Source organism: Mastomys coucha, unplaced genomic scaffold (assembly GCF_008632895.1).
Source record: "Mastomys coucha isolate ucsf_1 unplaced genomic scaffold, UCSF_Mcou_1 pScaffold22, whole genome shotgun sequence".
In the NCBI taxonomy this organism is placed as follows: Eukaryota; Metazoa; Chordata; class Mammalia; order Rodentia; family Muridae; genus Mastomys; species Mastomys coucha.
The window spans coordinates 129,240,080-129,254,409 of NW_022196905.1; the positions used below are offsets into that span (position 1 = coordinate 129,240,080).

The 14,330-nt window shown below is 43.6% G+C and overlaps 1 protein-coding gene across 4 annotated transcripts in view; it reads right to left on the bottom strand.

Moving 5' to 3' along the window:
* Positions 1 to 14,330, bottom strand: part of Fkbp6 (FKBP prolyl isomerase 6) — a 93,157-nt gene that overhangs the window by 65,203 nt on the left and 13,624 nt on the right. For 3 of the 4 annotated variants that reach the window (XM_031338199.1, XM_031338198.1, XM_031338201.1), the window contains 3 exons: positions 13,547 to 13,741; positions 12,609 to 12,718; positions 10,532 to 10,624 (listed from right to left, as the gene is read on the bottom strand). In XM_031338199.1, coding sequence (XP_031194059.1) covers positions 10,534 to 10,624; positions 12,609 to 12,718; positions 13,547 to 13,741 — 396 coding nt within the window. In that variant the 3' untranslated portion in view covers positions 10,532 to 10,533. Of the gene's footprint in view, positions 1 to 4,662; positions 4,694 to 10,531; positions 10,625 to 12,608; positions 12,719 to 13,546; positions 13,742 to 14,330 lie in introns of all 4 variants that reach the window. The other variant, XM_031338200.1, reaches the window with a different exon arrangement.

Consider the following 14,330-nt stretch of genomic DNA (forward strand, 5'->3'; position numbering starts at 1 on the left):
AATAGGTCCAATATTATACAATCCATATACACTTTCAGCTTGTTTGTTCATGACAGTGTCTTGCTGTGCACAACATAATGGTCTTGAGATCTTGCTTCTCCTATCTCAGCCTCTCTTTTAGAAGTATTGTTTATTTTATTTTTTTACACTATACTATGGTTTTCAGAACAGCTTACATATTTTAAAAGTATTTATACACCCAAAAGAAATGTAGACAATTAAGTTGGGAGGGGGCTTGTAAGAGAACAACAAAGAGTGAGACTGAATGCTTTGCTTGACATTTGTAACTCTTGTATTAAGTTACCACAGTAAGAGCCAAGATTTTTGTTTGTTTGTTTGTTTTTTCGAGACAGGATTTCTCTGTGTAGCCCTGGCTGTCCTGGTACTCACTCTGTAGACCAGGCTGGCCTTGAACTCAGGAATCCACCTGCCTATGCCTCCTAAAGAGCCAAGATTTTAAGCTCTACTAAATACAAAACAAACAAACAAAAACACTTTATATATTTATGTTTATTTAAGAAAATATTAGTAGTGATGTATTATTTTGAAATATACAGTTAATACATTTGGAATTATTTAAAATGCATATTGAAAAAAATGTTATATATTTTCAGTATTGCCGTAAACAAGTATCTACATAAGACTGTTAAATTGATTGTTGTTTTATATCAAACCACTTTTATAATACTCATTTTTATTGTTATAATATTTTATAAATTTTAAAGAATATGACAAAAAAAGATATTGTAGGTATTGAAGGGGGGTCTCTGGGAGGAGTTGAGATACAAAAGGAAAACAAGAATGTGATTTAATTCTATTCACTTAAAATGTTTTTAAATGTTAACAAATTCAGATATTGAATTTGAAATTGAAATCATGTAACTTTTCTCATCATAATGCAATAAAACTTAAATAAAATAAAATTTGGAGAAAAAACCCATTTTGAAAACAGTTCCACATAAAAATGGGTAGATGAGTGATGTGTTGGGCTGGGGATGTAGCTATGTTGTAAAGTGGTGTAAAATTGTAACAATAAATGCATGCACGATAAAGATAGCTCAACAAGAAAGCTTAAAAGAAAAAAAAAAAAAAAGCAACAAAGGTCAAAATCAGGAGTGGAAGCTGAACACAGTTCCATAACCACAAGGCAGAAGCAGAAAGATTTCTGAGTTTGAAGCCAGCCTGGTCTACAGAGTGAGTTCCAGGAGAGGCTGGACTACATAGAGAAACCCTGTCTCAAGAAAACAAAGAACAAAGAACCAGGGCTTGGGGGGTGGCTCAGTAGATAGAATACTAGTCTAGCATGCATAAGGACCCAGGTTCCAATCACAGCACAACACAAACTGGGTATTGTGGTTCACTCCTGCAATACTAGCACTCAGGAGTGTGCCCTCCCCACCAGCCCTGAGTGGGGTGAATTAGACCTGTTTTGCCACAGTCACCTAGCCCAGCTAGGTAAAGTCTATTGTCCTGCCACATCTGCAGCTTCCTGAAAGAAGCCACTACCTGTTGAGCAGCTGAGTCTGTCTTCCGATGCCATCCTGGCAGAGTGGGGGATGGGTCCCCCCCTTTATATTCAGACCTTAGAATTAAAAGATTGAGCCTTGATCAGAGAACTTTGTCTTGGTTCATTATTTCTCTCATCGTCCTTCCCATACAGCCCCAGCTTTCCTTTCAGGAACTCAGGAACCCATAGCCACTGGCAGCTACAGGTGGAGGCAGGAATAACAGAAGCTTAAGGTTGTTCTTGGTTTTACAGTAAGTTTAAGGCTAGTTTAAGGCTACATAAGACCCTGTCTCAAACACATAGAAAACCACATCCCACATTCACAAAGAAGTAAAATTCAAGGAATAACATGTAACTCAGTGGTGAAGCCCTTGTTTATTAGTACATGGAAGGATCTGAGTTTTACCCCCAGTACTGCCTATTTTGTGTATCAGTGTTTTGTCTGCATGTATGCCTATGCATTGCACAGACACAAGAATATGGCTGTGAGGCCACCATGTGGTGCTGGGGATTGAACACAAGACATTTATAAAGTGGATAGCACGTGTTCTTAATCACTGAGCTATTTCTCCAGTCTCTACTGCCAAATGTTTAAAAATGATTTCATAATATTTCTTTATTGTGTGTACATGAGTGTGCATGCCCACATACAGTGGATTTGTAAGAATTGAGCAAACAGGGACACCTCATAAAAATACTGGGAAGCCAGGAATGTCCCTTAAGCTTAAAGTCAGGGAGCTTCAAAAGAGTTTACTGAACAAACATCTGTCCCCAGGAGATGCCCTAATTGCAGGGAGTAATGCTGGATTCCAGGAAACGTCCCCAGTAGGGGGTGGATCTCTCCTCAGTATCTCCTCCTCACTTGGGGCACAAAGGTCAGTGGACTCAAAAGACAATGGGCTCCACCAATGCAAGATAACCAACTCATGCTGTAAACCTATGTTCTGGAAGGGTATAAAGAGTGTATGCTTTTGTTCCTCATGGTTGCCTTTGCCCTGACTGCAGGACAACCTCAGTATACTGGATCATTAAAACCTCTTGCTTTTTGCATCAATCTCGTCTCTGTGTCTTTGTGAGTGGGATGACATCCTGGACGTAAGACTCAGCTCTCCAAATCTTACAGATTGGAAGAAGGAATCAAACTGAAGCCACTTTGAATAAAACTTATTATTTTGAATAGGGGTCAATAAAGTTTAAGTTCCCAAGACCTCTCTGGGTAACTGACATCCTGTTTGGCAAGTTGAGACATGAATGGTAGACAAGTCACCCTGCCACAGTTGAATAAACTGACCAATGGGAATAGGATAAGTGTACTATGAAGACATGTTCCTAAGGACGTCCCCTAAGGCTGAATCCTGATTGGTGGCAAAATGTAACTTGGGACAGATGTTTGTGGATTTGGGACTTAAAAATACTGTAACACTCTGGATTGGGGCTGAAGTTCAGCTTCTATTCTGTGGCCCTGATCAATCAGCAGAAGTCTGAGTACAATACATCTCTAGTAGTCTGCTTAAATCCTTACTGAGATGAATGTCTCAACACACAGTCAGCTCTCAAGTCTGTGCTGTTGTCCCTGACTGGTCAGTTTTGCTGCCTAATTCAAATAAAGACCTTGCTTTGTTGGACTCTTGTGTCTGCTTGGGTTGTTTTTGTTTTCAAACCTCAACATGACATGCCACATGCATATGACATCAGAGAACTAGAGGTGGTTCTCACCTTCTACCACATGTTACCAGCTAGTCTTCTCCCTACCCCACCCCGACCTCACCCCACTCCCACCACGTTCTGTCCTCTTTCCTCATGGCTCTGCTCTCTTCTGTCTGTCTGTCTGCCTGTCTGCCTCTACCCCTTCTCTAGGCCCTCACTCCCTGCTCTTCACCCAAATAAACCCCCTTTATACTGGTGGGTATCTGTTGGATGGTATGACTTCTCAGGGGAACACCTCAGCATGGGCCAGCCAGGTGACACCGCCCCAGCCAAATTATCTTTCATAACATTGGTCCTGAGACTATGACAGGTTCTCCTGGTGCTTGTACTCCCCTTTGGTTCTAGAATAGCTTTAATTCAAAACTCATTTTTAAGGCTCAAACCTAACAGGGATGGAACCTAACATTCTAGTCTCAAAAAAGCTCCTATTATTAAGAAATGCAAGCTGATAGTCAATAACCATATAATGAAATTCTTTAATATGTTTAGAAATATATGTTAAGTCACACAAAGAACTGATGCTGTTACTTACAAGATTAAGCTTTTACTTAGCCTCCTGTTTTATGTTTGCAAGGTACAATTTAGAGCAAATAACTAAAAGGTTGTTTAACTCAGATATATTTGGTAGGTACTAGGCCCTTGACACTGTCAAGAGATCTGCTGAACATGGCATTAAATATTTGAACTTACTATAACAGCCAGAGACTCCCAATCCTAATAGTAACCCCTCCAAGATCTCCAAGAAGACACGGCACAGCAACAAGGATCCTACCTAGACTGTGGTGCACCAACCATGGGGTGAGGCTGCCCCAGTGCCTTGCCCGCTGCCAGGGTTGTCTCATGTTGCCTAAGACAAAGTGAGGTCATCTTCCTACTCCACAGGAAAAAAGCCTCTCATCTTCTGGTCCTGATGACCAAAGACTTGCCTCTGCCCATGTTGCCATGGAGACCAAAGGAACCTGGGACAACTATCTAGGTAATGGCCTATGGACTAATCTCTGCCATTTTAATTAATATATGACATTTAGACTATAACTTATCCTTCTAAAGTCTCTGATCACATTGACAGCTAAAGCTAATGGTAGCTTGACAGCTAGAGAACAACAGGCAACTAGCTCCTTGCCCCAATGTAATACACCACTGGGTTAGTCCATTTGTCAATTCATTAACTAGTTAAGACTACCAACCAGATCTCGCTGGGCAGTGGTGACGCACGCCTTTAATCCCAGCACTTAGTTCGAGGCCAGCCTGGTCTACAGAGTGAGTTCCAGGACAGCCAGAGCTACATAGAGAAACCTTGTCTCAAAAAAACACCAAAAAACAAAAAACAAAAAAGACTACCAGGTCTCTTATCAGAAAAGCAAACAGGTTTGCCTTGCTCACAAATTTTATGTTAAAAAATAAACAGGTTTCAGATATAACTTTTTATTTTTTTTAAAGGAACTCACTTGGCAGTGACTGCTCCAAATGATCAACCACCTATGCATAAATAAATAAATAAATAAATAAATAAATAGTTGGATACAAAAACATGTAAAGTTTATATAAGGTCTGAGGATATGAAAGCTTAAGTTATGAGGATATAAAAAAAGTCTTAGAGTCTATGAAGGAATTTTTTTTTGTTTTTTGTTTTTTTTCAAGACAGGGTTTCTCTGTGTAGCCTTGGGTGTCCTGGAACTCACTTTGTATACCAGGCTGGCCTTGAACTCAGGAATCCACCTGCCTCTGCCTCCCAAGTGCTGAGATTAAAGGCATGCGCCACCACTGCCCGGCTCTAAGAAGATATTTTAAGGTTGGTAAATACAAGTAAAAGCCTAAAAGGTGATAAAAGGTGATTTAAAGTATATAAAAGGAATGAAAAATGCCTCAGATTTTTTTCCCCTGGCTATGGTACTGTTGTATTAGGACTTCGAAAGTTCAGAGCTTTAACATTAATAAAATTCTGGTAAGTTATTAGTCTCTGGTAAAACATTCCACTGTATGATCCACTATCATAGTTCCAAGCTCAAGAATTTAAGTTTCCATTGGTTGTCTTTTAAGTATAGATTTAAGTGTTTCTCATTATGCTAAATTTACATACATTCAGTCTTCTGGAGAGAGGAAATTAGCCCCTCTTTCATGGTCTGAAGTCACATCAAAAATCAACATCAACTGAGCTTTTTTTACCCTTCTCCAAGGAAGGTTTCTGTTTTCCCTGAGCTCACCTTAAAGAATACTCATGCTTTTAACAAATATATCTTTTTGTAAACCTTTTAAAAGATTCTTGTAAGCTTCAGGAAATCCACTCGGATTCATCTCTCATGGGTCAAATGGACTCCAGATAAGTACCTGGTCAACCAATGGCCCAAGTTTTCCACTTATTGCCTATTCCAGAGGATGGGATCCCTGCCCTAATCCCTGGCTTTGAGATTCCTCTCCCTCTCAACTACCAAGATCATGGGCCTAAAGTTTCAAATCTAAGAAAAAAATTTTCCCCCTAACCTACGGAACTTTATCTTCTGCTTCTAATATGTACATGTGTTTCAGTATCCTGCCAAATCCAGGTGTCTCCTTGAGATGCGCATCCAGGACAGCTCCAGAGCAGCTACCCACAGGTGCTCTGGCCTAGCCTCTAGCCTCCCAGACTGCTTCAACCAGGCCTACATGTTCCTAGCCACAGATATTCTCACAGATCCTGGACAGCAGTGAAACAACCAGCTCACCCAGGGCTTGACCAGCAACACCTCAATTTTGTTAGGGTCGTCCCTAAAAACATCACCCCCAGTCAGCAGAAAGTAGTCGAAAGAATACAACGACCTCACTCCCGCCCCAACCATTCCCCCTTCTTAGTTGATTTTTAATTAAACAAAGGGAAGAATGATGGCTTACAGGCAGTTTTGCTAAGTTCTTCCCAAGGGACTTAGCAATAGTTTAAGTCATCACCTGCTGCCTGGTGGAGACAGCACATAGAAGGACAGCTCCCTACAGTTCTCTCTGTTCCCAGCTTCTCTTTCTCTACCCCCTTTCTGTCCTTTTTTTGTCCTTCTCTGTCCTCATGGCTCTGCTCCCATCTATCTACCTCTACCCATTCTCTAGGCCTTCACTCCCTTCCCTTCTCCCTAGTAAACCTCCTGTCTGTTGCATAGCGTGATTTCCCAGGGGAGTATCTTGGCATGGGCCTGCAAGGTAACCCCCCCCCGCTGCATTTTATTAACTAACACCCCTACATAAACTTTTTGAGTAAAATCAATAGGAGCTGTAACCTAAAGTCATGTGTACATAGTCCATGTCCACAGGGCTGAAAGCAAACTCTGGGAATGGGGAAGTTTCTCATCATCCCACTCAGAAGGTAAGATGGTCATTCTTACTGTGTGGGTCCCTTCTTTCAGTTTCCCTGGATACTTTTTATTCAATCAGGTGCTCTGGATTGCATGTGCTCAATGGCAGGGTACACGCAGTTATTAACAAACCCAAGAAATTAGAAATAGGCTCAGTTGACTTAGTGCTTGCCTAGCAAGAGCAAAGCCCTGGGTTCCATCCTTAGCACCACATGAGCCAGGCATTCCTGTAACCTAAGAACATGGTAGATAGAAGCAAAAGGATCAGGAGGAGTTCAAGGTCATCCTTGGCTACATAGCAGTTTTGATTCCAGGGTAAGCAAACATTTAATGGTCTCAATGAAGCATAACCTAACGATCCACATAAGACAATTCCACTGAAGCCTAGAAGGGCTGACATGACTTGGCTCACCTCACAGCCAGAGCACTACAATTGGCAATCTGTTTCTCATTTCAGGACCCTGGAATGAAATGAAGGGCATTTCTGCACTTGCTCACTCTGTAGATGAGAAAGGGAGCCCAGCTAGCTTCCGAGATAATAATAGCCTCATTGATCCCTCACCCACAAAGAGAATGGAATCCACTAAAGCACATCTCGGCAGGAAGCAGGCTATGAGCCTCTGACCACTGCCAAGAGAGGATGTGGCAGAGGTGAGGGGCCAAAGACACCCTACAGGGGAAATGCCTTTTCAGGAAAGGGCTATCATGAAACAGCAGCTACCTGAGCAGGGGTATTTATAGTCAGACAACAAAGGGGTGACTTCAGAGGCACCTCCTGAGCAGGCAGAAAGGCACCTCACAGCAGTCCAGAAGATCAAGAGCTGTGTTTAGCAGGCAACAGGAGTAGGAAGGACAGACTGGCTTGACATCCTAGGAAAAATGAGACTCCACGGTCATCAAAAAACTCAGTGTGGAGCTAGGAAGTCAGAAGAATGAATCCCATATTAAGTTTCAAAAGCACATTTAAACAAGGTATCTGTCTGGGATGCCAACATCTAACTGGATGCACAGAGTATCTTCATACACTGCATGCTGGTTCTGAGGGCTTCTCTTTCTCTAGGAAAGAGAGATCAAACAGACTCTCCAGATAAATTCAATCACATACTACAAACACCAAACAATAACGACAATCTTGGGGCTTCCTTGGTAACTGGCCTGGGGCCTAGATATTGGGGTCTGTTCTGAAACACTGTTGTCCCAAGACCTCTGAGGCCTGTTGCTCCTGCGCTCTCTCAGCTGACGCTTGACCCAGGACTAAATTCTGGGTCTTGGCTTCCAATGCCTTCTCCACAGCCTGTCCCACTTCCACATGGGCCTCCTATGACTTTCCAGAAAACATGTTTTTTTAAAAATCCCATTAAGATACTCTTTTCCCTGGAGTTGTAGTGATAGCTTAAAGTACCCAGTCCTCATGTGAAAGCCAAGCACAGGGCTGAACCTTTAAACAGTATTTGGAAGAATTTCTTTGAGTTCAAAGCTGGCCAGGGCTACACAGTGAGATCCCGTCTTGGGAAAAAAAAGAAAAAAACAAAAACAAAAACAAAACAACCCAACATCAACAATAGCAAAATGCAAATGCAATCACAGAGGGCACACTGTGTTCTAATCCCAGTGCTGGGGATGTGAGACCGGGAAGACCACCAGGCTTGCTGACCAGCAACCTAAGCAAACTGGCAAGCTTCGTGTTCAGTAAGAGATCTTGTTCAAAAAAGGTGCACGAGGCAGGGGCAGAGAGGCAGAGGCTTGGCCTAATGGAAGAAGTGTCTCACTGGAACAGGTTCACACCATTCCCAGTTAGTACACATACTCTCAGTCTGTCTGTCTTTTATGTGTCTCCTGCTTGTGGATCATGATGTGAGCTCTAGCCAGACAGTGGTAACGGACACTTTTAATCCCAGCACAGGAGAAGCAGAGGTGGGTGGATCTCTGAGTTTGAGACCACTGTAGTCTACAGAGTGAGTTCCAGGACAGCCAGAGCTACACAGAGAAACCTTGTCTTGAGAAAAACAAAAACAAAAACAAAAACCCAAAAAAGATGTGAGTCCTCAGCTACTGCAGCACCATACCTGCCTGCTACCTTGCTCCCCATGATGATGGTTATGAACTCTAAAACCTCTGAAACTGTAAACCCCAAAGAAACTCTTCCATAAGTTGCTTTAGTTTAGAAAAGTAACTAAAACAAAAACAAACAAGCAGAATCACTGGCAAGTGGGCAAAGGCACCTGTAGTGAAAGTGTGATGACCTCAGTTCAATCTCTAGAACCCACTGGGAGGCATCTGTAACACACACACACACACACACACACACACACACACACACACACACAGAGAGAGAGAGAGAAAACAAACACAGCTATATATACATATGCAGCCACACAAATCTTTACAGAGATATAGAAAACATGTCATATGTTTCTACTGAATGTGACAAGAGCCAAATCACAAGAGGTTCTCTGGTTGCAGATTAGTTCTGAAGTTCCCCTGTAAGATTCAGAGGATGGGGTCAAAAAGTCATGCCTGCAAAGGCACCAACGGGGCATCTGCCAAGCGGATAATAGCACTTCAGAACCTGCCTGAGCACATGGGTGAATGGGCCTTTCATGACCCCTCCTCTCAAGGCCTGTTTTTGCAGACACAAAGGGATAATAAAGGCGGGATTTACCAGAGGAGCCAGCTTCGCAGCGGCTTCCTTCTTCTTCCTTATTTAACCTCTCTCAGGAGAGTGGGACTCTAGACCTGCTTGAACAGGTGCTTAAGGCAGGTGAATTTGTTCCCATTAATTTTCTGAAGTAACAGCAGAGCAGACTGAAAGGTTATCCTGGGTACTTGTCAGGACTCTGCCCAGTGCTTGCTCAACCATAAGTCATTGTTGGCTGACAGCAATGCCATGTTCTGCTCCTTCAGGCCTCTCTATCTTTAAACTTCTGGTAGTTGGCAGAAATGAAAAAGCACAACACAGCCCAATTTCTTAACATAGGGAATTTGCCTTCTTTAGTAATGTGTTAGAGGTAAACTGAGGTTGGAGCCTTCCTAGTTCTTGGGAAAGCCTAGATTACAAAAGCCTGAGATTTTCAGTGATAGAGCACTTATCTACATTTGCCTAGCATATGTGAGGTCACTGTGTTCAACCCTCAGCATCTCAAGCGCACATGCACAGACACACAGACACACATACCGCCTGCAGCTAGACATAATGGTGTACTACTCTTTTTTTGTATTCATTCTGTAAACCAGGCTGGCCTGGAACTCACAAATATCTACCTGTCTCTGCCTCCTGAGTGCTTAATCCTACCACTCTTTAGGGAAACATGCATGCACATGCGCGTGCATGTGCGCGTGCACACACACATACTCGCGAACACACACACACACACGAACACACACACACACACACATACACACACACACACACACACACACACACACACACACACACACACACACACACACACACACCAGGCTGAGCATGCAGAGTGCCTGCCTACTGAGCACACAGGCCCAGGGTTCCATACCCAGTACTACATTACTCATATTCTGATGGCACAAGCCTGTAATTTTAGTACTCAGCTGGTAGAGTCAGGAGGATCAGAAGTTCAAGGTCATTCTAAGCTACATAGTGAATTTCAGGCCAGCATGGACTACATGAAATTATCTCCAAGACATAATAACAAAGAAACTCAAATTTTCTCTTTCAAGTCCAGCTAAGGTGTCACACTAATGACTTCGGTTCTAAGAAACTTTGAGGAAGAGTTTAATTTCACAAACCATGAAAAAGTTTTTTGAATGGGAAAGCTCGGGATCTCTCAAAGATGAATATAATACCTCCAAGTGCTCCTCCTTCAGTGACCCACTCTGTGGGAAAAGTCTAAAAATACCAGATTTTGTCCTACACTCTTTTCAGTGGTGAGAGCCACTGGTGACCAAGCCTTGTGGAGGAGAACCATTTTCCCCAATGGATAGAACCCTAAATCTTTTCATGAATACCCAGCCATCTGAGTACCTTCAGTTTCCTCCCACTGAAGAGCCACTTCCACAGGCAGCAAACATCCGGTGACACATCTCTCTTTCTCTGTCTACATAGTCCCTGTAGTGGCTGTGGAGAGAAAGGCAAGCTTTGTAAGTTTGCAGGAGGTGACATCTGGTGGCTGGAATTCTCTGGTTATGGCCACTAAAAAGTAAGCACTGAATATCAGTCAATGAAGATAACACTGTGAAGATGCCTGGGCAGGCAAGGCTAAGCCCACTGACACAGGTTCTGGACACAAGGGCATCATTTGGAAAGATAGAGCTGGGAAGACAAAAGCCACTGTTAGTGGGCTCAGGCCAAGACCTGCTAAATGACTCTTGTTCTAAGTGTTGTGGAGCTGATTTTGAGATCTTTCCTACTTAAAAATGGTCAGATTGCCCCAAAATTCAGTATCTAACCTGAGAAGATATTTTCCATACCAGAAAGGAAGCAGCAAAGAGACTGCATCCAAATGGAAATGATGCACACACCTCAGCAACGGTGATGGAATGCTTGACCTTACAGAGAAAATCTCACCAAGGCAGGAAAAAAATACATGCTAAAAATGGTGGCTGTCTTAGAACTTATGAGAAGATGTTTTCAGGTTCTCTACAACAAACACAGCTTCTCTAAGCAGAAAAAGTAACATTTTTAATAAAGCTTTTCTTTTTTTTTTTCTTTTTTCTTTTTTTTTTTTTTTTGGTTTTTCGAGACAGGGTTTCTCTGTGTAGCCCTGGCTGTTCTGGAACTCACTCTGTAGACCAGGCTGGCCTCGAACTCAGAAATCCGCCTGCCTCTGCCTCCCAAGTGCTAGGATTGAAGGCACGCACCACCACCACCACCACCCGGCCTTTTTCTTTTTTATAAACACATTTACTAATGTATGTATTGGGGGAAGTGCCTGTGAAGTTCAGAGAACAACTTGTGGAAATCAGTTTTCTCCTTCTATCAGATGAGTCCTAAGAACGAACACTCAGGTTATAAGACTTGGCAGCATGAGACTTTACCCACTGAATTATCTTTGTGACCTCCTAAAACTTCTATTTCTAAAAGATTGTCCTCTTCATTTGAATGAGTCATACAGAACCAGTTCGTTTGTGGACAGGTAGAGTCTTAAGTACAGCTTTTTTACAATTAATTAATTTTGGTTTTTAAAGGAAAGGTGCAGCCCTGAATGTCCTAGAACTCACTCTATAGACAAGGGTAGCTTTGAACTCAGAGATTCACCTGCCTTTGCCTCCTGAGTGTTGGGATTCAAGACTTACTTTATTGTGGGAGATCTAAAAAGGATTTTTGTAAATTCTGTACATGCACACACTATGCATGGAGGTCAGAGGACAATTTGCAAGCCAGTTCTCTCCTTCCACTATATAGGCTCGTAGGAATCAGAATGGCTAGCACTCTTAGCTCACCAACCTTTTGGTTTGTGAACCTAGAAGGGTACAGAATACCTTACTCAGATCCTAGAGGGTGTGGCATTTGTGATCTTCCTGCCTCAGTATCCCAGGTGCTAGGACTACTAGAGTGGCTCACCATACCTGGTTTGCACAGGACTCTTATAAGGTACCCATATGGGGACTACAGACCTAGCTCAGTTGGGAAAGTGAGGACCCAAGTTTGGATCCTCAGCACCATGTAAGAACCAGGCCCGGTGGGTAGAATGTATCTATAATTCCAGCATGAGGTGGGATGGGGAATGGGGTAGCAGTGGACAGAGACAGAAGGACCTACAGACTAGCCACCAGCCCAGCCTAACTGTTGGACCCCAGGCACACATTCAAGATTGTTTTCTGGCCTACACACATACTTGCAAATATACACAAGAGGTGCATCTTCTCTAGGGAGAGCTGATCTTCAAGGTGGCACAACAGGAAGGAGGGAGATACTCAGAAGTAAAGCTTCCTCACACAGTTTAGGACAATGAGCAGTGGACTGTGTAGATGAGATGGCTGCTCTGAGCCAGTCTGGGGCAGCATTCCTAGCCTGAACTATCCAGATGGTTGGCTGGACTACAGTTCTCACAGCCATCCCTCATCGTGCCTCTGGCCACACTTATACCCTTGGCTCTCACCTGGACAGCTTTTTCAGCTCATTATTGATGTCATGGTTGCAGGGCTGCTCCTTCTGAGCTCGCACTAGAAAATCCCGAGCCTGTTCATACTCAGTTAGGAGGAGGCAAGCCTGTGAAGAACAAGAAAGGACATTAGAGGGCTGGAGAGATGGCTCAGCAGGTAAGATCACTGACAGCTCTTCGGAGGGTCCTGAGTTCAAATCCCAGCAACCACATGGTGGCTCACAACTACCTGTAGTGAGACCTGACACCCTCTTTGATATATCTGAAGACAGCAACAGTGTACTTATTTATAATAATAAAAGAAAGGACATAAAAGGATTAGCAGCCGGTTGTGGTGGCACATACTGGTAGGATTTGCTGAAGGAGGCAGAGGCAGGAGGATCACGAGTTCGAGACCAGCCTGGGCTACACATTGCCAGGTGGTGGTGGCGGCGCACGCATTTAATTCCAGCACTTGGGAGGCAGAGGCAAGTGGATTTCTGAGTTCGAGGGTACCCTGGTCTACAGAGTGAGTTCCAGGACAGCCAGTGCTACACAGAGAAACCTTGTCTCAAAAAGAAAGAGAGAGGGGGGGGGAGGGAGGAAGGAAGGAAGGAAGAAAGAAAGGACATAAGAGGATTAGCATTTTTGGTAGTAGCCCAAGTGAGACCTCCTGCTCTGTGTGAGAGTGCACATGTGGATGGAGACCAGAGGTAAACCTGGCTTCCTTCTTGGGAGCAGCCCACCTTATTTTTCAAGATAAGGTCCTCCTTTGGGAGCCAGGGCTCCCCAATTCATCTAGGCTGACTAGCCAGTGAACTCCAAGGACCCACCTGTCTCTGTGCTTCCCCAGTGCTGGGTTCTAGAGAATGAACTCAGGCTCTCAGACTTGCATACCTGGCAAGCACTTTACTGACTTGCTGTCCCAGCCCATCTCCCCACTCCCCTCAACTCACCTGTCCACACCTGAAGAGGGCCTTGGCATTCCTTTTGTCAATGAGCAGAGCCTGCTCCCCATAGCGCAGGGCCATGGCAGGTCGGTCTAGCTTCAGGTACACAAAGGACAGGTTAAGGAGGACTAGAAGCTCAGCAGGTTCTACCAAGTGCTGCTCCTCACAGATGGCCAAGCGTCGATGAAGCAGCAGCAAGGCCTGGAGAAAGGAGAGAAGGCAAAGGGTCAAAAGGGACAGTCTTACATCACTACAAGTCACACACAACTACTAATCTATGAAAGAACTCAACTAGCTCACAAAACATCATTAATATATTAAAGTCAGAAGGCTCCTTAAGATTTATTTTCATTGTTTTGAATTATGTATATGTGCTATGAAGGTCTGAATATGCTTAGCCCAGGGAGTGGCCTTGTTGGAAGATGTGTTATCACTGTGGGGATGGGCTCTGAGACCTTCCTCCTAGCTGCCTGGAAGACAACAGTTGGTTTCTGTTTGCTTTCGGAACAAGATGCAGAACTCTCATCCTTTATAAGAGCTGCCTTGGTCACCATGTCTCTTCACAGCAATGAAAACCCTAAGACATGTACCAAGAGGTTGTGGCACACACTTTGTTTTGTTTTTGTTTTTTCATTTTTCGAGACAAGGTTTCTCTGTATAGCCTTGGCTGTCCTGGAACTCACTCTGTAGACCAGGCTGGCCTGGAACTCTGTGGACTCTGTCCCCCAACCTTGTTGCTTGGGAGTGACTTGGTTCTATAAGCAGCCCCGACAGGCTGCAAGCTGGAGTT